A 27679-nucleotide genomic window follows, 5' to 3' on the forward strand; every position below is an offset into this window, starting at 1 on the left:
CAGTAAATGAATATATCAGAAAGCTATGGTACATTTACACAATGGAATACTACACAGCAGAAAGAATAGCATGGATGAAACAGGAAAGCATTATGTTGAGTGAAATAAGTCAGGCATTGAAAGACAAATACCATATGATCTTACCTTTAACAGGAACCTAAACAACAAAACAAACAAACAAACAAAGAAAATAAAACAGTGACCAGAGGGGAGAGGGGAGGGAATTGCAGGGGAAAAGGGGGGAAAGGGTTTACAGGAACAAGTATAAAGGACACATGGACAAAAACTAAGGGGGGGGTGGAAATGGGAGGGAAGTGGGGAGCACTAGGGGGTGAGATGGGATGGGAGTAAAAAACAGAAAACTGTACTTGAAAAACAATTAAAATAAATAAATTTTTTACAAAACTTCAAAAGACCTGCAAGAAGTTGGCAATTTTTCCAGAATTTCATTACACCAGAGATCCCAAGTTAGTGGAAAGAGGGAAATGAGTCTCTCACACCAGTAGCATTAGGATGGAGAAGAGCAGACATCCTTAGCAATCATGTCATGAAGAAATGTTTCTCTGGGGCTGTAGTGGGTGTTATACTCCAGGCAAGTCATGCTTATGGAAAAAAATAAAACTGTGTTTTTCTTCTTCAGTTAATCACATCAAAACAGTCCTAAAATAAAATCTTATCAGAGGTGAAGCTTCCAGGTCCCTCTTGGTCCTTGGTTATAAGGAGAGGACATCTGCTCATGGGCATAGAAGGAGGGCTGGACACTGCCCAGGCATGCAGGGCCCTCCTCCTTCCTCCGGCCTGAGGCGTGGGCATCTGGTGTGGGGAGGAGCTGCATGTAGTCCAGGGCACTCTGAGGCACAAGGCCACGTTCTAAGCCTGTCTGTGCCTTCTTGTTCTTGTGGGGTCTGGGGTAGAATGCTCAAGAAGGAAGCCCCATCTGCCCCAAGCTAATGTTCCAGGCCTCACGGAACAGTCCTCACTGCCAAATTCTGCAGCAGGGTTATTATACTGACCTCTTCAATCAGGAGATTCCTAGCACCTGTTTCTTCCATCTGAGAAAATAAAGAGTCATTGAAGGGAAGTGGGCGCAAAGTGTTGGGGGTTGGGGGCAGAGCCAGGAATAACGCAGAGGTTCCCTAGATAGTGAGAGGACATACATATGAGGTCTTTGCCCACTGTAGGTGGCCCATTAATCCCTGCTCAGCTTCCTTTATCCTGTCCTAAACAGCTTTCCATGCTCCCACCACTGGAAAGTTTCCTAGATAGGCCTTCCAACAATCCCATCCCAGCTCATGTCATAAGTCAAGAACATCTGCATGGACAGGTACAGATCCATGGGAGCCCCCTTTAGAGATATCTGTCTTAAAAAAAAAAAGAGAAAGCTGAATAGAAGTTATAAGGCTCCAACAGGAACAAGCATGGAGCCCCAAGATGGAGGCCAGGGCAAATCCTTTGGGAGCTGGACTGGACATTCCAGCAAAGCTTGCCCTTGGTGGGGCTGCTTGGTCATCTTCCTTGCTGGACAGCAAGCAGAACACAGGCATGATTAATGTTCCGCCTAGAATTACACAGCTAGCTGGAGACAGGGATCTTTGATTCTGCCATCCAGCACACCCTCAACAAGAACACGCTTCCTGGATGAGATAATTTCATTGGTATTTGTCCAGCACCCTGCAGTGAAAGGTGATCACCCACTCATTCCATCCTCTGAAAGGGCTGAGTAATCACTGTCTCCTGGTGCCACTTAATCTAAAGCATCTGGGTGACTCACCCTCCCTGAGATCTCCCTTCAGACTATTTACTTTGAAAAATGATCTATTTGCATCCATTCAAATGAGCCCTCTTGGTTTAAATCTTAAAGAATCTACTTGATTTAGGGTTTTGTGACTGCATTTGTTTGCTTGCTGTATTTTTGAATTAACTTATGTATGTAGAAAGATAGATAGACTGACAGACACAGACAGATGATAGATGAATAATGTATTATGATATACACATATATTAAGATACATATGATCTTTACAGGGATCCCCTGGCTCTGCTCCAACATGACAACATCTAGTAATCCACCTGCTGGCTGTTCTAACAGCTCCACACTGGGTGAGACCACAGGCATGCAGTTGAGGGAGCTCCTCAGAGCACCCCTGCCTCCTTCAGTCTAAGAGATTGACTGATCTTTGCACAGCTTCTGTGTGCCTCAGGACCCTAACCCTATCCTCAGATCTGCTGCCCACCCCAACTTTATTTTTATACCACCCCAATTTCCTAGCCTTACCCCTCATAAACCCATCTTCCACCAAGAAGCCCAGCTCAGCTCTGCCTTTAAATGATGATGGATAGCTGTGAGACACTCTGCTCCAGTGTGCTCTCCTTGCTTCATCCCAACCCTCCCAGACCTTGCTTTAATATGCTCTGGGAACTGAATAACAAACATTTGCTATGGTAAATCCATTCCTGCTTCCCAGATAACTTCTCTTTAACAATGATAAGCTGCCAGGTGGGCAGATAACAACTGGGATATGCAGTTATTAAGGGCAGATTTTAAAATGATAAAAGGATACATTTTAAAATAAAGCCCACTTGAAAATCAGCTTCTCTTTCAACTCAATTACATCCAGGCTTTGTGCTCAGAAGCTCCTTATACTGAGAGATTCCAGCTCCCATTGGCTTCAGGGTATTGGAGGAGTGTTGCCATGGCAACACAGAAGGCCTAGACACCTGAAGCAGACTCCTGCCTCCTGCTCTCTCAGGTCCCTGGAGTGGTCGGCATGCCCCCCCATCAGCTGCCTAAGATGAGGCAGAGACTCCCATAATCAGTATTCCCACCCACTATGGGGGCCTTGGTATTAGAGCTGAGCTGACAGAAGAGGACAAGGCAGTGAAGGAGCTGGCAAACAAAGCCTGACTCTCATTAATGGCAGAGGAACACTGAGGACTGAAGGCAAGCACCGTAGCAGACAGGAATGGTCACTTCCTCAGGCAGCTGTGCTTGACAAGCTCCTTCCTAGCAGAGTGACTGAAAGGGTGCTGTGTCCTGCTTTCCCCTTTCCAGGTGGGAGTTCCAACACAAGTCAACTTCTTTTGTGGTCATAAATGTCCCAGGCCAATGCTGACCACCCATTCCCAGCCCTCTACCAGGCCTCACAGCTTTGGGTATGCCTAACTGAAGTCCCTGGCACCCTCAGCACTGCAGGTTACACCCTGGCCCACCAGGGTATCACACCAGTCATCCACCCCATCTATGATGCCACAAACAAACCTCTGAGCCCCCAAATGTCATCAAACCACGTGCATCACCATTGCATGTCAATCAATTACTGAACCTTCCATGTTGTTATGACCAAACCATGATTCTACCTTCTGTCACAGGATGGGCTGAAAGTGCCCCTTACCCACATCACACATGGACCCTCAGTTTCCCCAGCCTCTCCCTGGGAAAACAGACCTCCTCCCATGTTGTAACTGATGGCAGTCCCTAAGTGCTCAACAGCTCTTACACCCTCCACAACCCCACACATGCATCCTTCCATCTGGCCCTCCAGGAGCACAGTGGAGAATCCTTCACCTAGATTCTCAGTACCCATGCATCATGGAGCTCTTTTCTGCCCCCAGCTAGTGCCAGCATCCAGGGTGGAGGGATCTCTGCCAAGGGTTTACCCTGCCCTTCTGAGAGATCACCATGTTCTTTGTCTCCTGGGCACTGTCATTAGAAGAAACATCTTTCTCTCAAGTGGATGGAAATGTGTGACTCTGTGAACATGTGTGACCACTGTGTGAGTCTGTACCTGAGTGCATGCCAACCAACCAATGCTTTGATGCTATCCTCATTAGACTGAGCCTGTGGTCCCTTCACATCATGAGCTCATCCATCGGTGCCTTCATTCCAGGGATCCCAGCTCTGAGCATTGCCAGCCCCCAGTCCTCAATCCTAAACTCCCTCATAAGAGAAGGGAATTATCTTTAGAAAAGCCCCCAGGCCCACCACTTGCAGGAGTACCAAGTGACACAGCCAAAGCCCACCCTGAGTGATAAAGCCCATGTGCCTCTCTCTTCTCTCCAGTGGGCCCCAGCACTCCCAGCTTCTTACCCTCCTCCTGTGTCTCTTGTCTACTCATGGCCTTGTCTCACCCTTGGATCTAGAGAACACTCTGGCTATAGCCTCTGACTCCCGCCTCAGCCAGTCACACCTGTCCCTGCTGTTGGGCTGATTTCAGCCATTGTGGAGAAACACACTGACCTCCCAGGCATGCCCAAGACCACAGGGCTGGCCCTCCAGGCCCCTACTGTACTCAGAGACTGTATCAGCAGCACTTTGGCACTTTCTGTTTGGAACTCTCTGAGCCTCTTCCCCACCTTACCCCATAAACACCAGCACCACGGCAACATCAGCAGAGACTGGAAGTGGGGGTGGAGGCTCTGTGCTAGCCAGCACTGCTTGGAACACAGGGCCTGTGCCACCACAGCGGGAAGTGGGGGAGGTGGGCCCCTGAGGATTACCTTACGCATGTCTTTGCCAAAGGTCTCACTGTAGGTTGTGCCGAGGATTTCAAACTGGACGTAGGGATTGGAGCTATCCTCCCGAAACTCCATCACCCCTGTGAGGCCCGTGATGTGGCCCTGCAGAGAGAAGGAAAAATCATGAGGGTAAGGCAGACTTGGACAGGGGAGAGGAGAAAAGCCCAAGGCAAGAAAGAAAACAGAAGTGGTCACCAAGAAGTGAACAGGCAAGATCTGGGGGAGTATTGGGTACACTGTAATGAGAAAAGAGTCACTGGCAGTCCTAGGACCTCTGAGCAAGACTGACACTTCCCCAGCCATGGATCAGAGGAAAAGTCCCTAAGACTTGCACCTGTCATTTATGCAGTCACTATGATTAGAGGACCTGCTCTGTGCCACGCACTGTGCTAGCCATGACAAGCTTCGTGCCCTCCCACTGGAGCTTACAGTCTATTCTTGCAACGTGACCCAGGGGCTCACCTTGGCTTGAGCCAAGCAGAAAGTCAAAGTTTGACAAGAGCCATGTTAGGCATATGGTGGGAGTTGCAAGGCAGCAAGCATGAGACCTGGAAGCCAAAACCCAGCTCCAGTCCTGGTTTTGCCACCTGTGCCACCTTAGGCAAGTCACCGCTCATCTCCCAGCATCAGCCTAGATTACTTAGATCCACATCACAGATCCCATAAAGATAGAAGGAAAAACTGTGCACAGATCATGGTGACGGGCACAGACTGAGTGTGGGGGTGTGCATGACCAGCACCTCTCTCCAGTGCCTCAGTGGGCTCTGTAAGAGCAGGTGGCAGAGGGGCTGAGCTACCCTGTGGTAAAACCACTTCTTTCTTCAAGACTGAGGGAAGGGGTCTTGTCCAGGCTTAATTCCCCACAGTCAGTGAGCTGGGAGAGTCCCAGGGCCTGAGCTATTCCAACAGGGCACCCAGGTCTGGCTTGGGCTACAGTAGATTTAAGCCAACACCAGAATATGTTCACAGCTACTGAAATCACACACAATTTATTGTGACTAAAACTCCTAGCCCTGCAGATTTCCTTAAATGCTCTTTTGAAGCCTCTAAAAGCCAATTCAAACTAACAAATCTGTGGATTACCCAATTCACTTCAAATCTAGCTTGCAACCTTGGCATCATGCTTTAGCATGTCATGGGACACATCACAAGTGCAGAGTGCCTGCACATGCACATTCACACACACACAGATGAACACACCCACATGCACATGCATGTATACACACAGAGGCTGAGGTCTTGACTGATTAGCACACCTACTGTCAACTGAGACAGCCTATCTCATAAACCATGGCAGACATGAGCTAGGCAGTTGCTTCTATTGTTTTACTTATATTAGTTCCCCCTTACCCATAGGGAATATATTCCAAGACCCCCAGTAGATGCCCCAAACCATGGATAGCACCAAACCCTATATATACTATGATTTTCTCGGTACACATGTACCTATGATAAAATTTAATGTACAAATTAGGCACAAATTGTTGTTCATGGGATATTAACAACAATAACTAATAATAAAATAGAGCATACTACAAAACAACATACTGCAATAAAAGTTATATAAATGTGGTCTCTCTCTCTCTCCTGAAATATCTTATTGCACTGTATGCACCCTTCTTCTTCCTGTGATGATGTGAGATGATACAATGCCAATGTGATGAGATGAAGCAGGTACTCAGAATGATGTGCTATTTAAGACTTATGAATTATTTATTTCTGGAATTTTCCATTTAATACTTTCCATTCATGGTTGATCATGGGTAACAAACTGCTATAAGTAAAACCCTGGATAAGGGGGAACTACTGTACTTATTACCTTGGGCAAGTTACTTAGCCTCTCTGATGTCCAATCTTCATGTATGAAAACAGAGACAATCATAATAACACAGAGCCCTGAGTCCTAGCTCACTCCTCTCTCAGACACTGGGACAGGAAGAGTGGCAAGGAGAGGGGCTTGGGAGGGGCCTACCAGGGCAACCACAAAAAGAGCTCCGTTCAGGACACCTGCTGCAGGAGGCAGGGGTGAGGAGTAGGTGCGAGAAGGCCTTGGCCCATGAGGGTTCCCCTTCCCACGCACCTTTTTGATGGTGTCCAGCATGGACCTGCCTCCATTCCATGGCTTGGTGGACTTGCGGATGCAGTTGAGGCTTGCCATGCTATGCCACTTCCGGTCCTCCAGCTTCCTGTGGAAGGCGTTAGCCAGCATCAGAACACTGTCATACAGGTAGAGGTTGGAGATCTGCAAAGATAAAGGTGGTGAAACCTTTTCCACTGGTGGACTTCCAGAGAGAGAAGAAACCAGTAGAGGGCTAGGGTGACTCAGGATGCTACACTAAGAAGTGGTACCCACTATGTATACAGTGATCTGTTGCCTTCCAGATGTGCATTCAAAACCCCAGGCAGGAGGTGAACAGAGTAAGACCTAGCTCTGCTTTAGAGGCTAGAATTGGGGGTGGGTCTGAACATCAACAGGAGAACCAGAGTGGTCATTGCCACAATTGAGTCTTGCATGAAGTTATGTGGGAGACTGGAGTGGAGCAAAGGTGGGAGGGAAGAATGGGCAGAAAGCTCAGTCTAGAAGAATTATAGTATAAAAAGTGGAGGGGGTTATAGAGAAGTCACAGCATTATGCAAAGACATGACTGTGCAAAGGAATAGGGCCATGTAGGGCACAGTCTACCAGAATATCCTGTAAAGGACCAAAGGTAAAGATTTTAGGCTTTGTAGGACTTACAGTCTCCTTGAAACTGCTCGACCCTGCTGTTATAGTGTAAAGCTACCATAGAAGATACATAAACAAAGGATGTGCGAATAAGGTATTTTTCACAAAAACAGATAATGGGCCAACCCCTGGTTAAGAAAACAGTTCAAGGTGACTGAACCAATGGGTAGAGTAGGGAGGGAATGGGATCAAGAGAGAGGCAGGGACTGAGCCACGCTGAGCCTCGTCTGCTGTGCTAAGTAGTGACATTGGGGACTTTAGGGAGAAGGGCTCCAGTGGAGGATCTATACCAAGAAATCACATTTGTGCCATAGAACTGCTCTGGCCCCTGGATGGGCCTGAGGACAATGGTGGCCTGCGTGAGCTGTGGCAGCTTGTGGGGATGGAGATTCAGACACCACAAAACTTGCTCACAGTGGCATCAGGGCCAGCTGGGGGCACTTCAGAAATTTGCAACTATGTGCATTGGAGAACTTGCCCTCTGCTTAGCTATCCATAGTACAGCTGGGCCCTAGAGGAGACCTAGCCATCTCAGCTCTTGAGAACAGGTTTGTGAGGGAGAAGCTGGAATAACAGTGAGAAGAGCTGTCCCACGGCAGGGGGGTCCAGGGGTGGGCCCTGGCTCACTCCCCTGATCATAATCTGGAGGAGCCCAGACACCAACACCCACCTTCTCAGGAGCCCAGCAGGGGCCCTCTGTGAGGAGGGGGACGGCCTTGTTCTCAGGTGTTACTCCTCAGGACACCCCCTCCTCCCAGGAGCTATTGCACAAACAACCATCAGCCAAAGTGGGTCAAAGGGACAATTCTCTGCACTTCTAAGCAGCAAGGTGTTTGCTAAAAATATTTCAGGAAAACAAAATCACCAGATATAAATAGGACAATATATTGGCCTCACAGGACTCCTGGGAAGATCAAATAAGATCCTTGGGCTTCAGGAAAAACCAGCCTGACCCCCACCACTCCCCAGAATGCCCCTTGCACTCCCAACACTCCCGTACCTTCTTCTCAGCCTGGAATTTCTGTCTTCACATAGCCTGGATACCTCCCAAACAGACAAGAGCTTGTGTTAAGGGAACTGTTCTCTGCAACTGAAACCAGAGGCAGGCCAAGGGAGCTGGTGCAGGACATCAAAAACATCTGCTATATCATGCCTGCCCAGACACTCCTGCTAACTCTCAAGCAGAGCTGACTGTTTTGGTGGTATACCTGTGCCTTGACCATCCCCACAGAGCCCTGGCCTATCTGCTTTCAACCTGTGTACTTGCAGCAGGAACAAGGATGCATGCCACTAAGGCCTGTGTTCCTGGCACCTCTACATGCTGCAGGGGTAAGAAGTGGATGGAGGATGGACAGGAGATACCTCAGTGGTGGCAGAAGGATACCTGGGATGACTGACCCTTGCTGACTTAAACAAGAGCCTCAGGCCAAGAGGAAGCAGGCATGTCAGCACCTGGTGACCTTTCTCAGGGCCCTATAATACACAGGTGCTTATCTGACAGCAGAGAGAAATGATTCCAACCACCTGGAATTCACCCTCTGCCCTATAAGGAACACCAGGACAGAGCCACGTCTCCCATCCCTCCATCCCTCCATCCCTGGGACAGTATTTCCTCGGGGCAAAAGACTAACCCACTCCCTGCCCTTGTCAGCCTCTCCCCACCCCAACTCTCAGGAGCCGCTACCACTGCAAAATTATCTTTGACATGTTGGCCTCCTCTCTGGAATACAAAGCCATAATGAAGATGTTTTATAAGAGAATGTAAGCCACTTAGAGTTAGCTTGGTTTTATTTCTTCTTTAATTTTTTTCTGAAAGGATAACTCAAAGCTGAGAGTCCTTGATGATGTGGAGATTACTCTCCTCAAGACATTCATGGATCTCCCAACCACCCACTCATAGCTGATGCTATTCAACCAGTGGGATGCTTCGACCCATCTACACCTACACACGCACTCACACGCAGGGGCGGCAGCACCACAGCTGTGGCCCAGACCAGCAGCCAGTGGTACTTCCCTTCCTCCCTCCAGCATTTCGATTCACAATGAATTGAGGTTTTTAACAAATGTATGAATACAGAGAGGTCTGCAATGAACAGGGAAAAACAGGATGTGACTCAGAAAGGCTAAAGGAAGCCCTGAGCCCACCCACAAGTGTGTCTTCTGGGAAGGGTGAATGCATTTGACTTCAAGGTAACAGGCTTGAGCAGCGCTCTTCTCCTGCGGTGGACAGGCCTTCCCACTGCCCCACATCAATCACCCTGGGCACCTTCTGCCATGATCTACACACTGTCCGTTCATAAGTGCATTTACTCACCAAACTCTGAGTTTCTTAAGCACAGGGGATTTTTTCTCACTATTCTAGATATTTCTCTCTATATATACATTATCTCTAGAACCCAACATCCAGCACTACCCAAGACACATGACTGGTACTTAATATATGTTTGACGGACACATGGTGGATGGATGGGAGGGTGAATAGGTAGCTGGATGAGTGTGTAGGTGGATGAATGGGTATGCATGGGAGGGGAGATGGGGAGATGGGGAGATGGATGGACGGATGGATGGATCTCCTGATTAGAAGACACATACTAATCTTGGTTCACAGAAAGAGAAAATATAAACAGAAAAAACAAATTTTTATATATCTTTTCCTGCTCTCTCTCCATAAAATATATATAAAGCAAATACATATTTATATATTTTACTGATATATATAAATATATTTATACATTCAATATATTTATATTTAATATATAATTAAATATATGGTATATTTTATTTCTTCATATAACATGTATTATTTACATGGTATGCATTTATCAATATATATTAATTATTTATACAATCAATGATTTATATTATTTATTTATATAATATATTATTTCTATTATATATTAATATATCAAATATATTTATATAGAAATATATCAGGGAAAAAGATTTGCTGCCTCCATCTGTGACTTGGCAGGGAACCTCCTTTGTTTAAACAACTATTCGCTTCTCATGTATAGCCTACTCAAAATGTCTTTACTTGGAACTGGTCCAATCTTCTCCACTTACTGCCGCCCCTTCTCCTGGTGAGGTGCCGTCTCAGTACTTCCTGCTTCAAACAGAAGCTGACACTCTGCATTGTTCTGCAGCTAACTCCGAAACCTCAGTGTCCTAACTTGGGTGACCTGCTGGGTTCACTGATGGGGATGCAAAGGAAGAAGTGCCACCCTCACAATCTGGTTGTCCAGAGAGGGAAGTTTTGGGGAAAAGATCAAGAATGGACAATAGAAAAGCAGCTTCTATTTGGGGCTCCCTTGGGTCCTGAAAAATGTAGGAAACACCTTTCCTCAGGGCAGGTAGGTGAAGACTAGAGTCAGGGCCTAGTGAACCAGGAGGGGCAGTCTGGAAGGAGAGAGGCTCCCAGCTGTGTAGACTCTCCTCACCATTGGTCTTGAAGGCTAACAGCCCAAGCTGAAACTACTGAGGACAGGGTCAGGGGCAATAGTGAGGAGCTGACTAAAGAAGTCCTTGCCTTTCTCCCTCACATCTCAGGTAAGGCACAGCACAAAGCTCATTTGCAAAGAAAGGACAATCAGAGCAAATACAGTCATTATTCAAACCCTCATCCTCATGCAAGTGGGAGCCTGAGGCTCTGGCTAGCCTATCTACACTGTAGCACAAAAGGGACAAGGAATCAAAACAAGCATTTCAGGTGAGAGTGCTTGAGAAGAAAGGAGAAGAAAGGAGAAGTGTTGGGGACAAGGTTTTGGCATAGGAAAGACCTGGATGCAAAGCAAAGGAACTAAAACCAGGTGAGAGATGCCAGAGGGAGTTAAGTCAGAAGCAAACAAGAACCAGAATCAGGAGAGAGATCCAAGGCTCTGCTTGAAGCCCGTGTCCTCATTCTAGTTGAGGACAGAGCTGGCAGGAACTCAGCTGGTTCAGCTGACCACCCTAGAGATACAAGATCTGTCCAGAAAAAGTCTAGACACAGTTAACATAATGAAAACAGTTTGTGTGACACTGATGTAACCTGGCGGCCAAGGAGAGTGAACTGGAATGCATATGTGTGAACAATGATGACTTCACTGTACCAGTCAGTGGGGGCTGTAGATGCCATCCAGTGAGTGTGTGTACTGTGTGGCCATCACATTCAAAATGACTGAGCGAGTAGAGCAATAAATCTGCATCAGATTTTGCGTTAAGCTTGAACATTCCTCTGTGGAAATTCTTTGGATGACCAGAAGGCTTTGGGGGATGATGCAATCAGTGCAGCACAAACAAAAGTGTGGCACAAATGCTTCAAAAATGGTCGAGAATCTGTTGGAAGTGAAGCATGTTCTGGAAGGCCTGCAACAAGCAGAACACCTGAGAAAGTTGAATGTGTACAGGCTGCAATCAACAAAGATCAGTGACCGACACTGTGAGACCTAGAAGCTGATCTGGAGACTCCAAAAACTACTGTGCCTGAGATTTTGATGCAAGATCTTGGCATGAAAGGTGTTGTGGCAAAATTTATTCTGTGGCTTCTGCTACCAGAGCAGAAGGAAAACATCATGCTACAGTTGCCAATGGCTTGATTCAAACCATTACCAATGAATGAGATTTCCTCAAAAAGGTCATAACTGGAGATGTCTCATGGGTTCATGGCTATGAACCAGAGATGAATTATGAATCCATGCCCAAAGAAGGTGCAGCAAAGTCATAGCAAGATCAAGAATGTGTTAACTATATTTTTTGATTGAAAAGGTATTGTCCCTCTGGGTCAAACAATTAATAAGGAGTACTACCTCAATGTTATCTGTTGGTTGAAATGCAATACAACAAAACTGTCAGCTATGGGCAACTGGTGACTAGCAGCTTCATCACGAAAAGGTGCCCAACTTATGCACCATGTCTCATGCAGAGTTTTTTGGCAAAAACTCAAATTATCCAGGAGACTCAGTCCCCCTACAGGCCAGATTTGGTGCCCTGTGACTTCTGGCTTTTCCCAAAATTAAAACCACCTTTTAAAGGGAAGAGATTTCAGACCATCTATGAGATTCAGGAAAATACATTGGGGCAGCTGATGGCAATTCCAACAAAGGATTTTGCAGAGGATTTTCAACAGTGAAAGAGCCACTGAGAGAACTGTGTGAGGTCCCAAGGTACCTACTCTGAAGGGGACTGAGGCATTGTCCTATATACAATGTTTCTTGTACCTTGTACATTCTCCAATAAATGTCTCTATTTTTCTTAGTGCATGGTTGGATACTTACTGAACAGACTTTGTCATGTATGTAAAGTTCCTATTTCACTGTCATACTGTACGACTCTTACTCTTACTCTACTGTGTGTGCAGCTTAGCCTGGTGGTATGGTAGGATGAGGCAAAGTTTTGGCTTCACCACAACCTGAGTCAGCTCTGTTCACTACTCTACTGTAACCCCCATCTGGACTGAAGTGCATGGATATAGAATGTGCTCAATAAATAATTACTGAATGAGCAAATTGAATCTCCACTTGCACTCATTTGCTAAGTGCTGTTGAACAAGTCAAGACTTGTTCTAGTCTTATGTGGATGATAATAAAATACAATACATTCAGGGGTCTTGAAGAGGTATTGTGGGTGGCCCTGACTTAACCTTTATGAAATGCAGGTAGCAATGTGCACCAAGTACTGTCCTAAGCAATTTGCATGTGTTTTCTGTTTTGGAGGGATAGAGACAGAAAGAAATGGAAGAGGAAATGAAGAACCCAAGTGGGCTTCTCCATCTGACTTCAGTGTGGGTGAGCTGAGAGCTCCTCCAGGGTGTCTGCAGTCGCTGGGGACCAGCACACATCTGGTGCACACAGCATGGGACCTATTGGGGAAATGAACTTGGATCTGCCAACACCACACACCGTCTCCCTCAAATCATCTTAGTCCAAAAGCTGTTAAAGGGCTTAAAGGGCAAGCAGGGGTAATATCTGACTTTTGCAGGTTGTGGCTCAGAGACTGAGCAAGGATCAGCCCTGAACATTCTATTCCCCAACACTGCCTAAAATCTGCTGACCTGGACACATGTCCCTGGCATCCTTCCAACCCCAGATACAAACTCACAGTTGCCACAGCCCCTTGCACCTGAGCAGGGCCTTTTCAGAGCTGCCTGCACTGAGGTGAGGGAAAGGCCACATCTCTGTCCCTGAGATGTTCCATAAAAGGTGCCAGTGCAGGATGGCCTAGAGTGGGGGCCTTGATAATATCCTGACCCCAGGGTTCCTAAAAGGGAGGTGACTTGGTCCACTGCAATCAAAAGTCTGACATTTGCACTTCAGGGCTGGCTCATCCATGGGAGACTCCAGCACAGGCAACACTGCAATGAGACCACCCAGGTATGCAGGAGAGAGAGGCAGGCAGGCAGGCAGAGCATGACTAGAACAAGGGCCAGCTGCCACCCAGCCCTGTGGGAGGCACCATGTTCCCTGCCTTCTGCTCAGGCTTAAATATTTCAGTCCCCAGAAGCTTCCTTATTGTTCTCTCTACATGGTCACCTCCCATCACCACAGCATGGTTCGAGTACCCTCATTTCTTCTTAGGGAGATGGTAACCACTAGTGACCTCATCTACCAGCCTCAGGCTCTGCCCCTCTGCCCAGTACACAACTGTCTTTCTTGGATACACCACCTGCCCTGACACATCTCCAAAGGCTACACCCTGCCCTTGGTGCCCTGGAAGCTGCCCTCATCTCCAACTGACCTTCTTCCTTCTCACTTCTTGCCTCAGACACACAGAAATCTGCCCCTACTCACCTGGGCCTCTGGGGCTTTGCATATGCCATTCTCTTAACTGGAATGCACTACAACATACTGGCTAATATTCCCAATTTATTTGGAATTTGCGAGAATTAAGAAAGAGAATATTTGTGAAATGTCAACATATGAGTTGGCACCAAATAAGTGTATAACTGATATCTGTGGAATTAATGAATATGGATGAATAGTTTTAAACCTGTTTTTAGGAAAGAAAAACACCAAGGTAAAGAGATGTCAAGGTATTTGCAAAGAGGATGTCTCTTAGAATACAAATGACAGAGGGCAGAAGCCATGCTGGGAAAAGGAAATAGGAGCTCTAGACCAGCATGTTCCATATAGAATTGTCACCTCCAGTCGGAATCTGGGTATGCATTTGCACGGTGTGTGGGATCCTGGCTTGGATTTCCAAAATCATTTACCTATAAAAGAGGTGGGTCCCCAGAAGGGAAATAGGGAAGGTGAAGCCACATCTCTGGTAGGCAAAAAAGACAATTCAGCCAAGAGCTCTTGACTGGACCTTGCAGCTCTTGAGATACCTAGGCACACCTTCCTGGATAATTAAAGATCAATCACACATGGCCAACTGAGAGCCAGGGATGAAGAAACAGGTTTGATTTTTTTTAATAGAACCAGCATCCCCATTTCATCAGTAACTATATTTTATTTAGAAATATACCTTGGGTCAGCAGGAACAAAGGCTACCAATAAGACTGTTAAATTGATCTTCATGAGAAAAATAAGAAGAATTCACTTTGGTGTGAAGACCCAGAAGGATAAAATAGAGGGTGGATAAGGATGGGCAGAGGGGACTCAGCACATCAGAGGCTGTTTGTGCAGCTATAGTGCAAAGCCCACCAGAGATCCCCAACCCCTATGTGTGACACCATCTCTGAGACTCAGATTTGTTGTCCTCTTGGAACCAGGAAAGGCACTGATTTCCCATCTGAGTCAGCACTGGGGTGGGGGGGGGGGGGGTAAAGCCCCATCAGGGGCTCAGATGACCTGTTTACTTACTATGTCCTCAGAAGCAGTATTAGAACCAGGAGTAATAAAAATATAAGCCCCCATGAAATGTGCTAAGCAATTCAGGAGAGCTGTATGTTTCCAGTCCTGTCTGGACTTAAGCAGGCTAAGACCTGTGCCCACCCTCATCACACTGGAAGAGAGAGGTCCTGGAGGACCTACCTGTACCTGGCTGGCTGTCCTCCTGGGGCTCTGTGCTCTGAGAATTTATGCAAGTCAGATTAAGGTGCTCCAGCCTTGACTCATTACACTGTACTCCAGGGATGCTGGAAACTGTTTTGTATACACATTATCAAGGTAAGAGTCATCCTCAAAGGCAAAGGAAGATGAATAGCAGGCCACGGTGAGGGCCACATGGGCCAGCTGCATCTTGCCACCAGACCATTATCTGCCCCACAGCAAAGCTGAAACCCTGGGAAATGTTTTCATTAGGAAAGGCTGCATTTCCTCCAGGCTTCTAAAACGCCCAGTTTTCTCTTCCCTCTGCATTAATCAAGCCAAGTAGACTGTTCAGGGAGACCTCAAAGAGGCAACCAGTAGGAACTGACCTCAGACTAGATCCTCAGACAGGCTCTGGTCATCCAGAAAAGTCAGACAGGCAGCCAGCAGAGGGTCCAGCTGGCAGGACAAGCTGACGCCCAGATGTCACAGCTTGAGAAATCCATCATCCCCAAGCCAAGCCTCTCTGCCAAACTGCTGCCAGCCCACCTGTCTAGAGAGAGGGCACCACGGCCAGGCCTGAGTAGGGAGCAGATGGTGGCAGAGAGAAAAGGGGATGGGGAACTCTGCTCACAGCTGAGTCTAAGAGGAAGGAGTGGGAAGTGAGGAGGAGCATTTGTCCATACCAGACAATTTCTAGTTCCAAATGCACCTGTTGCCATCTGCAGCCAGAATGGCAACCAGTTATACCCAAGGAGATTACCTGTGCAATTGTTTCTGACAAAGGCATCGATGATCATGCTTCCCCACTCTAGTTGCTAAAGGTTCCATCTAGGTCTTTATGATGAAGTGACCAGTGAAAGTGACATGAAGTCCAAGGTAGCTCTGGAGGGGGTTGCTCCAGAGGAAAGGATTCTACTTGCAGGTTGACAAAAAACTTGTAGCCAAGGAAGGATACCAAAAAGCCTTAAAGAAACAAAGGCACATGCAGGAAGTGGAATTTTGAAATGCTTTAAAAGATTAAGAAGGGGAGGACCCATCTATCAAGCCACTCAATTTTAAATGCACAAGGAAGAGAAATTCCAACCTGAGGGAGCATTTTATCATAAACCACATCAGGCCCCCACAACTTAATTTAAGGATCAGGCTCCACAGTGACCAGACAACACAGCTTATATCAGTTGCCTGTCCTCCTCTGTAAACACATTTGAATACAAATGGGGCGTCAATGTGACAATATGTCTGTTACTTGAATTAGAGCCTGGAAGTTGGCAGGTAGCGCAGTTCTGAAGACCGAGTTTGTTATAGATTCTCCTCGGAGCACTGCTGCCCGTGGAATCTCAGCAAAGTCTCAGGGTTGTTAGGGACTGGTTATCACTTTTATTACTGGCTGAATCAGACAAGCCCTAAACTAGCTTGTCAAGGAAACAAGAATGGAAACACCCAAATAAGACAGTGCTTGATAGGGAAAACTATACAACAGCACTGCACATTGGCAAATACAATGATTTTAAAGCCACTAGAAGACACTGATTTAGGTATTTTCTTCCAAGGGACTTCCTCTCTACAAAATAGGAACCAAATTGATTTGCTACAATAGTGCTTGGTTGGCTTTACAATACAGAAAGCCTTGACCACAGGCCTAATAGAAGAAGATGGAGTTTCTGAGGCCAGATCCACGGAGAAACCAAGAGATGGATGATCTTATAAAATGTCCCTTTTCTTGATGGTCCTCGTGAAAACTTCTAACCCAGAATTATCAACCTAACAGCAGCTGTCAGGGGTAGAAACTGAAGATGGACTTGAGAGCTCCATTTCCAAAAGAATTTTCATTGATTTCATCAAGACAAAGTTAATAATCCATAACATAAATGGTATTTTTCTTCACTTGGTTGTTCTAAACATGTTAGAATCTCCTCGATAAATTTCACAGCCAGAGGCTAGTAGAAATTAGTTTGCCTTGTACACTGTCATTAAGAAAAAAAGAAGAGGTGATAGCTACTATGGAAACTTGAAGAGACTGGCTTATAAATGGGATGAATCTACAAGCTGCCCAAATGGTTACTGGGCAGGACAAGTAAATAAATCCACATTTCCCTTTCATCATTGTACCACACAAGGAAGCAGATGCAACAAAGATAGTCTTTTAAAAAGGCATTTTATTTACAAATCTATAAAAATGCTTCTAGAGACCATTTAACTTATGTTAAGACCTACATTCTTAACAGATCCACCCATTTGCTCTACTGAAGGTCTCTGGTGAGCAGGGTCTCATATATGAAGAACTCAATGGATCTCAAAGACATGTCTTCTCCTCTCCCACAGAAGGCAAATCTAAGTACCTGCATGAATGATGTGGACAGTAAGTCGTGCATGATGCCTATAATATGGGGCTTTGGACAGGTGAGAAATATTCTCCCAGCTGCTGTGATGCTTTTAAAGACCATACCCAGGAAGACAGGTGCACAGCATCATAGAAAAAAAATGAGACTATGTTCAGCTTTTCCATTGAAACCCTGTGATACACCTGGCCACCTCTTCCATAATGATATTATTAATAGTTCAGTCATACTTGAAATGCTTTCTATATGTTCTCTTATTAAGTTTTCATTGTGATACTAAGAGGTAGGTAATATTCTAATCTCTAGTTTACAGAGAAGGAAACTAGATACAGAATGACAAATAAATAATAATGATTAAGTAATTAGTGCTAGAGTTGTTGAAACTTGAACCCAAGCAATCTCACTCCTGTTTCACTGCTGCTGCTATAATTACTACTACTGCTACTACTGCTGCTGCCTCTACTGCTGCTGCTACAATGACTCCAATTACTACTATGCTGCTGCTGCTGCTGCTGCTGCTGCTGCTGCTGCTGCTGTTGCTGCTGCTGCTGCTACAATTACCACGGCTATGGCTACAAGCTGCTGCTACTTCTGCTGCTACTGCTGCTGCTGCTACAATTACTGCTGCTGCTGCTGCTACTGCTGCTGCTGCTGTTACTGCTGCTACTTCTATCACTGCTGCTATGACTGCTGCCACTAATAATGCTACTACTACTGCTATGCTGCTGCTACTACTACTTATGCCACTACTGCTACTACCGATGCTACCACTTAAATATCTCTGTATGTCACTGTTAAATCCTGCCCTTTACATAGTACCTGAGTCTCAGCAGGAACAGAGAGAGGTATGAGGATAGTGTTCTAGGTCTGATACTGCATTGACCATACTGGATGATGACTAGCCACACACCTTTGAGCTGTGCCTTTGTTGATACTTCTATTGGGTGTGGGTCATTTTAGTATGGTCTCAGCTGGATTCCTCATCAGCCCCTCTTTCTATCTTATGCTCCAGGTTAGAATCTTTACATCCAGTGTGTCTGCTGTGTAGCTAAGTCCACCTGCACCTTTTAATCCATGAAAAACAAGAAATCATAGGCCTCAAGGAAAACTGCTTTTACCCTCTTTACCCCAACTTGTGTAGTGCATGTTTGTGCAGTGGGAAGCGGCCCCTCCTTTGCTCAAGTAGAGGTGCAGTACAACTAAGCAAGAACTGGACAAATGGCTGGGGTGCAGGCCAGGTAGGGATAAGGCTAGCATGTGTTTGGAGAATGGTGAAGCCCTTCAAGAAGAGAGGATGTGGCTCCAGAGACTGACAAAGTTCCCTTTCCCTCCTGCCCTGATGGGGATGCAGGGGTGGGCTCACACTGCCTGAGCCACATCATCCACTGTTCTTCCTCCCTCATGGAGAGTAGGGGTGATAAATACAGAGGCACACTGAGAGGGATGTACTTAGCCCTCAGCCCTTCTTCAAAACTCCATAACAGAGGAAAGCAGAGCAGACCAGCAGCATCCAAAAATATAAAATCTTGCATCAAGCACCTGCCTCTCTTCCTGGCCCTTATGCCCAGACCTCTCAAGTCCATGGGTCCTGCAGAGGCCTTTGGTCTTCTCTTGGTCAAACCTTTCATCACCTTAGAAAGACTCAGACCTTCTGAGGACTCCTTGGAACAGTGAACGTGGAGAGTGGGAATTACTCCAGAGAAAAATCAGTGTCTTCTGTACTTCCTTAAGAACCTATTTCTAGTGTTTACCATCTGTTGGGGAATGTTTCTTCCCACCCCTCACCCCCTGCCAAGTATAAGATTATAGAATGGATTCAATGCTTTGGCAAATTGCACATGTACCTAGTCTACTCCAGAGAGTCTAATAATTTCCTTCCCCAAAATGTGTATCTCCTGATAGGTACCATCAAATTCCTTGCAATAGGACTGAAACTCAAGTAGCAGGTACATCCTGTCTCTGCCCTGCAACTCTGATTTCTACTCCTCATGCCTGGCTGGGGAAAATGATGTAACTAGTTTTAAATGCTAATGGCAAGCATGTCACATGCACAAACTTCTGGGCAATCTTCACAAACCCAATTGGAAGAAATGTTACCTGGCTCCCACCAAGTAGCAAAGGAGAGTTTTCTTGTGCATGGTATTTTTTATAGAGAAGCAGATTCTAAGCTGCCACTGGACATTTTCCACAGTGCTACACTGTTACCCCGAAACATCCAAGAGAAAACCTCCTCTCATGACAGGTGCACAGCTCCACATCCTGCTTCCAGGCTACACCTCTGCTGAGGGACAGGCAGAAGGCTGACCATAAATACTGTTCTTCTTGACTTAGAAGGAATGGAATGGGTAGGCAGGTGATGGTCCTGCCTTCTTGTCCCGCCCTGCTGAGCTGAGATGCAGCAGCATCCTGGTTGACCTCAGTATTCAGCAGATGAGTCCTTCGTCTGAGTCCCTAGTTCAGGGGTGTCAAACCCATTTTCACTAGGGGCCACACCAGCCTTGCAGTTACCTTCAAAGGACCGAATGTAATTTTAGGACTGTATAAATGTAACTACTCTTTAACTAGGGGCAAGGAGCTCTACATTCAGCCCTTTGGAGGCAACCAAGAGGCTGATGTGGCCCTCAGTGAAAATGAGTTTGATACCCCTGCCCTAGTTGTTTCACAAGAGCCACATCCATATAATTGACTTCCTACAGGGAAGAACCTGAAGAAGGTTCAAAATGATCACTTCCCACAGGAAGGCTCTATCCCTAGTCCTGCCAGGTAACCCATCCCAAATGAAACAGTCATCACAGAAGCCTAAGAGACAGGAAGCTCCTTATGTCAGCATGTAACTTTTAACTGCAAGAGACATGCAATGAGCTAAGAGGACCTGTGTGCGGACAATAGCTGTGACTGTTGGCTAATGCTGCTCAGAGGCACTACCCTGTGGACCGGTTGCAAGGTCATCAAATAACAGAGTTCTAGTAATTAGAGGATGTGGGCACACCAAGAGCATCGGTGTGACTCTGTCCTGGAGGGAGTCTGGGAGGTGAGCACTGACCTGAAGCATCTGGAGGTAGCCCTCCTGGGGGTCACAGAGCAGGGAAGAGATGCGGTGGTTGTTCCTCAGGCATTTCTGGTTGTCCTTGGCAGACGGGAAGATCTGTCGGACCACGGTCATCCTGCCAAGGGCGCTGTGCACCAGATCCAAAATCTCTGGGTCACTGATTTCCTGGGAAGATAACCAGACCTGTGCTTAGCACCGACTCACAAACTTTCTCTGCATAAGGCCTATCAGGAGGCTGACAGCCTGAACAACTAATACCAAAGGGATTAATGGTTAGGCCCAGGTCACACACTCCATAGTTGCTTGTTTACAAATACTACTTGCTCACCCTAAAATTCAAACAGGATCATTCGATGCTTTCCCTGAGGCCAGAAAAAGATGTCTGTGGCTAAACCACCAATGCATTGGCTTCCACAGAATCAAGCCCTTAAGAACCAGTGATGTCAAAGCCATAGTACACATTAGTTGGAAGTAAAGGCTAAATTTTCTGTTGGGAGTCATCAATCCGATTTAAGCAAGGAAAACTGGTTTTCTCTGACATAAATGACCAAAATGCAATGAGTTCCCTCTATGTCTTCAATAATTAAATTCTTTTTTTAAACTTGCATACAAAATTTATCCATCCATTCATTTGTGGCACAAAATCTACTCAACATCTCCTCCGTGGTTTGTTCTGTGCTAAGTACTGGGGATATGGATGTGAATGAGTCAGGTCTAATCCATTCAGTGAAGTTCAAGGTCACCACAGGATGAAATATACCAGTGATGCAATAAGAAAACACAGAGACAAAGGAAATCCATTGTGTTTCCCATGTTAGAATGTGTGCTAAATTCTTAACATACATTATCTCATTTGGTGCTCACAGCAGCCCTAGGAATTCTACAAAGTAGATCCTATTATTATCCCATTTAAAATGAGCACTCCCAAGCATAGAAACAGCAAACGGAGCCAACCACAGGGAGCTTTTTCCAGGACAAAGATTCTTTGAGGAATTAGCACTGAGGCTGAACCTGTAGGATGAATTTGTTAAGCAAAGTGCTTGCATGTAGGGCGGAGAGGGTGTACAGCAATGCAGAGCTGAAGTGGTGGTGCTGCTGAAGATGGGTGAGCAGCTGCATCCTGTGAGGCAGTAGGACTTCTGAAACATCACAGGCTGCCTGGGCTTAGAAAGGGGCAGGGCTGCTGGCAGAAAGGAGGGAGAGGCAAAGGCAGCCCTCAAGCTGTGTCCTGGGACAGATGTGGGTAGGGGATCAGTAAAGATGGCTAAAATGCCCACACTAAGGATGACGAGGAGCCCTTGAAAAGTTTTGGCTGCTGCAGAGAAGAAGATTCCGTAGGAATAAATAAATAAATAAATAAAAGTGCTCCACACCTCAGAGCAACACAGGAACTACAGACAGAAACTGGCATGAGGTTTCAGCAGCAGGAGAGAGTCAGATTGCTCTGTTTCACTGTCTCTAAAAGGTGCCCTAATTGGTGGTTGGCTGCAAGCCAAGATTTTAACTATGGATAACCATGTTTTAAAATAGTTCTAACAGTCTTCCTCTTGCAGATGATGCATTCTAGCTTTGAGACAATGATGTGTTATAATTAGAGCTAATGAGGTTAGATATTAGTGATCACCTCTTTCAAAGTCACTTAAAGAACAAGATGTTTAATGGTAAACAGTGTATTTCAAGAAATGCCTTAGGAATATGATATGAGTGCAAAGACTGGTCAGTTGAAACCATGTGCTAGATCTGGGAGAAGGCAAGAAATTAAGAGTTGCATCCTTTTTAAAAATATATTTTATTTATTTATCTTTAGAGGGGAAGGGAAGGAGAGAGGGAGAGAAATATCAATGTATGGTTGCCTCTTGTACATCCCCTGCTGGGGGCTGGCCTGCAACACAGGCATGTGCCCTGACTGGGAATCGAACCGCGATCCTTTTATTCACAGGCCCGTGCTCAATCCACTGAGCTACACCAGCCAGGGCAAGAGTTGCATCCTTTTAGAATAATCAACCCAGACATGTGCCCTGATTAGGAATCGAACCAGGGATTTTTCAGTTCATAGGCTGGCACTCAAACCACTGAGCCCTACCAGTCAGATCTGGAGATTATTATGCCAAGTGAAATAAGCCATAGAAAGACAAGTACCATTTGATTTCTCTCATGTGTGGAATCTAATGAACAAAATCAAACTAACAGAATAGAGACAGACTCATAGAAAGCAGGCTGACAGTTTTCTGCTTTCTGACAGGAGGGGATTGAGCAAAAAAGAAAAGAAAAACTCATGGATGTGGACAACAGTGTGGTGATTGCTGGGGTGTGGGGAGAGGGGTGAGAGGAGATGAGGCAGGGTATAGGTGGGATAAATGGTGATGGACAGAGACCTGACTTAGGTGTGGTGAACACACAATACAGTGTGTAGATGATATGTTGCAGAATTCCACACCTGAAAATTGTATAATTTTGTCAACCTGTCACTCCAATAAATTGTATAAAAAGGAAAAAAAATAGTTCTTAAATATGCTGAAATGAAGTAATCTCAAAAGAATGAAAGTGTTATTACATATTGAATCTGAGTATAAACCACTGACCTATATATTTCTGACAAAAGTCTGTTGAAGGAAAAATGATCTTGTTGGGTGGGAACCAACTGACAATCAAAAGCAGGGAAATACCAAGTGTTCACATTCCAGAGCCACAAGGTGAGATGGACCCAGAAACCAGCTGGGTCAAGAACACAGTCAGATAACGGAGTTGAGCCTGGGCCTGGATGCTCAGCTCTGGGCTGCCCTGCTCACAGAGGCCCTGTCCCGAGCTTAGGCTAGTGGGGTGAGAAAAATTCCATTCTGATCTAATAGTAAGGATGACTATAAAAAAGAGCAAAGAGGAGAGTAGCTAATTTTACTTGGAAAAGAGAAGTAGATTTGGGGAAGGTTTTTTTTTATGTAGAAAAAAAACATGAGGTCATAAAGAACATAATTTGACTTATGCATAAGGGGTTAATCAGAACCCAGACACCTTGGAGAGGAAATGGATATGTTGCACACATTTGCTTTTCTCACTTATTTTTTAAGTTCTCTTATTAAATTTTTCTGCATCCTCAGCTTCCTAGGGGGAAAGTCAGTAACACTGAGTACTCCCCATTGCACCCCAAGCAGGACTCTGGAAGTCTGCAGGGAGTCTGACTCACAGGCACACAGTGTCTTTCTAGTTAAGTGTAACTATCCCTTTCCCTGGCAACCTGCAGCAGCTCCTGGGATGAGAGAGCCAGTGGCAGTCATGACGTAAATAAGAGGACTCAGCTCCTACCCTATGCTGCCTAGTCTTCAGACTGTTCCTTTATCATTCTTCCCACCCAGGACTTATGGAGAGCTTGGCATAGCTCTCAACTATTGAGCTGGGGAGAGCTACCTCGCAGTGAGGATCTACTGGATCTCTGGAGATCTTCCTGTCTCCCGTGGCTCAGTTCTCATCCACTCACTCTGGGTCAAAGCATATACTCTGTCCATCAGTGCACTGCTACCTGCCTGCTAGTAAATCTGGGCCTATTCTTAGTATCCAGTACAGAGATAGCTACAATCAGAAGCTAATAAACCACAGAAGCAACTCTCTAGATTACTTTGGGGCAATGAAAAGAGTCACATTTTTTCCTAGGGATGTGTCCTTATCTTTGGAGAATTCCAAACCCATGTCACCAGTCAGTTTCAGCAGCTCCATGCCAGGCCCTCTCCAATCCTATTGGTCTCACTGGGTCTCTTTAGTACCATAGAGATACAGACAGGGATCTGCTCACTCCTGCCAGACAGTGCCTCTATGCTGCATACCAAATATGCCTCTGGGCCACCCTGAGGGGCCCCAACCTGGGTTCCTAAGGGCACAGGGAGCACTGAAGCAGCCAATTTACACAACTCACTTGGAAAATGAACTTGCCCTTCTTGTTGAACATTCCTTCCAGATGGTGTTGTTGATGAGCAGAAGAATCAAAACAGAAGACACTGTGTGACCTCCCCTGAAGTCAGCAAGGCAGCAGTGGAGACAACAGTAACAGTCATACCTGGACACTCGCTGGAGTGCATAGGCTCAAAATAATCTCACTTATTTTATTACTTTTTAAGTTTATATTGTCAAACATATTTAACTTGCAAATATTACATACATTAACATATGGGTAATAAAATAATTTGAGTGTGCCTTTTATCAAGCTGAGAAATAAAATATAAATGGCATCTTAGTCAGATGCCTCCTCCCCAAACACTTAACCTTCCTGCTCACAAAGAGCCTGCCTTTGTCATGTTATGACTACATATGTAACCCAAATAATGTGCAACTTGTATGTTTTGCTTAGCTTTGTGTGAGCTGACCAGTCTGCACACAGGCCTCCTGAGGTTGTTTTAACTCAGTGGCTCTGTTGTGCACCAGGATCACCTGGGAAGTGATAAAACTGCAGAGGCCCAGCTCTCCATTAGCCCTCCAGATAATTCCGGCACTCAGCAACATTTAAACCCACTAGTCTAACTTTCGTTTTATGCTATTTATTCATGGTGATGGATGCCACTTTAGTGTAGTCACTTTCACAGCTGCACACAATTGCATTGTATGACTCTGCCACCATTTATTTACTCTATTGTGGATTACCATTTGATTGTTTTTGTTTGATTGCCATCATGAACAAAGCTTCTGTACGTATTTCAGGTGTATGCGTATTGGTGCACTTGCAGAAGAATTTCTCTAGGGTAACTACCTAGACCCTAGACAGGAGAGTATGAACATGTTCAAATGTCCTAGGTAATACAATATTTCCAAAGTGATTGTACCAATTTATAATCATGTGTGGTAAAGACAGTTCCTGCTGCTCTGTATCCTTGCCTGCATGGACAGTGTACAACATCCTAATATATGCCAATCTGGTGAGTATAAATGGGCACATAGTTGGATTTTAATTTCCACTTCCATAATTCTTAAAAGGGTTAAGTGTCTTTCATAGATTTTGAATCATAGGTGCTTCCTTTCCTGTTTTTGTATTTTTGTCCAATTCCTATCAGGTTTGGTCTCTGACATATTTATTTAATGAAGTTTTAAAAAAAATTCTGGATAATAAGTGTGTCACATGCTACCAATATCTCCTCCAATTTCTAGAATGTTTTGTAGAACTAGCTCATAAACTCATCTAACCTGGTGTTTTCTTTGTAGAATCATTCTTGTTACTAATTAAATTTCTGTATTTTATAGGGATTTTGCTTGCTTTTCCTCCTTTGTTCTAAATCATTTTTTCTAAAAATTCCATCATGTCCAAATTTTCCTATGTGATTGGCATACTTGTTTATGTAGTGGATTGAATCAAGCCATTGGCAACTGTAGCATGATGTTTTCCTTCTGCTCTGGTAGCAGAAGCCACAGAATAAATTTTGCCACAACACCTTTCATGCCAAGATCTTGCATCAAAATCTCAGGCACAGTAGTTTTTGGAGTCTCCAGATCAGCTTCTAGGTCTCACAGTGTCGGTCACTGATCTTTGTTGATTGCAGCCTGTACACATTCAACTTTCTCAGGTGTTCTGCTTGTTGCAGGCCTTCCAGAACATGCTTCACTTCCAACAGATTCTCGACCATTTTTGAAGCATTTGTGCCACACTTTTGTTTGTGCTGCACTGATTGCATCATCCCCCAAAGCCTTCTGGTCATCCAAAGAGTTTCCACAGAGGAATGTTCAAGCTTAACGCAAAATCTGATGCAGATTTATTGCTCTACTCGCTCAGTCATTTTGAATGTGATGGCCACACAGTACACACACTCACTGGATGGCATCTACAGCCCCCACTGACTGGTACAGTGAAGTCATCATTGTTCATGCATGTGCATTCCAGTCCACTCTCCTTGGCTGCCAGGTTATATCAGTGTCACACAAACTGTTTTTGTTATGTTAACAATGGCTAGACTTTTATTGGACAGACCTTAACAAAGTGTTAAGTCAATCCCTATTTTTACTCTTCTTCTTCAGTGTTTCTCTCTAATCACCATCTTCCCAACTAATGTGGTAAGTGTCCATTATTTTAATTCTATCTTTCTTTATGCCCTCATAGTATACATAATTTCATTGCTTTATACAGTTGATATTTGTCTTTTGAACTAGTATGTACCAACATATTTGTTAGACATTCTTTTCTAGACATCAAACCTTATATCTGTGATCATTTATTTCTCCTGAAGTACTTCATTTATAATTTCCTTTCATGTGGGTTTGTTGACGATAAATTTAGTTTTTATTTGCTAATGTATTTATTCTTTACTTAAAATAAAGAAAGTATCTTTATTTTAATCTCATTCTTGAAAAATAAAATCCTACATTGACTGCTATTTTCTCTTAGCACACTGAAAATAATATGACATGGTCTTCTGGCTTCCATTTCTGTCCAATGCATTAGTTTCCTACAACTGCAATAAAAAATTATCACAAAAAGTGGGGCACTCCTTCCAAAGGTTCTAGGGGAGAAACTGTTCCTTGCCTCTTAGCTCTTCACTTACAGCAACTGCTGGCATTTCTTGAGTTGCAGCCACATCATTCTAATCTCTTCCTCTGTGCCCACATGGAATTCTCTTCCATACACAGATCTCCCTTTGCCTCCCTTCCATAAGGACATTTAGGGTTACATTTAGGGCCCACCAGGATAATCCAGGATAATTTCCCCACCTCGAGATCATCAACTTAATCACTTCTGCAAAATATCTCCAGCTATACAAGGTAACACACAGTATCCAAGGATTAGGCCCTGGATATCTTTGGTGGTCATTATTCAGCCCACTACCTCAAAGTATTAGGAATCAGTCTAGCCTCCACTCCTTTGAAGATGGCCTGTCTTTTCTTTCTGGATGCTCCTTAGATTGTTTTGTCTTTGCTGTTCTGCAGTATCACACTATAAGTTGTCTAGGTGTAAATTTTTAAATTTTTATTCTGCTCCTGACCCTTGGGCTTTCCACATCTGCCACATTTGGTTTCTTTTAATAATTCTAGAGAATTCTAAACCATATTATCATTTAATATGATTTCTTCCCCCATTATCTCCTATTTCCTTCTAGAACTCCAGTTAAAAGTGTGTCAGATATTATCGTTC

General features: G+C 45.0%; 1 protein-coding gene across 1 annotated transcript in view; it reads right to left on the reverse strand.

Moving 5' to 3' along the window:
* Positions 1–27679, reverse strand: part of GRID1 (glutamate ionotropic receptor delta type subunit 1) — a 722282-nt gene that overhangs the window by 237887 nt on the left and 456716 nt on the right. The window contains exons 6-8 of the mRNA XM_037049370.1: positions 20575–20745; positions 6596–6757; positions 4498–4617 (exon numbers count right to left, since the gene is read on the reverse strand). Coding sequence (XP_036905265.1) covers positions 4498–4617; positions 6596–6757; positions 20575–20745 — 453 coding nt within the window. The remainder of the gene's footprint in view (positions 1–4497; positions 4618–6595; positions 6758–20574; positions 20746–27679) is intronic.

Source organism: Sturnira hondurensis, unplaced genomic scaffold (assembly GCF_014824575.4).
Source record: "Sturnira hondurensis isolate 20B ecotype Veracruz unplaced genomic scaffold, ASM1482457v3 Scaffold0006496, whole genome shotgun sequence".
In the NCBI taxonomy this organism is placed as follows: domain Eukaryota; kingdom Metazoa; phylum Chordata; class Mammalia; order Chiroptera; family Phyllostomidae; genus Sturnira; species Sturnira hondurensis.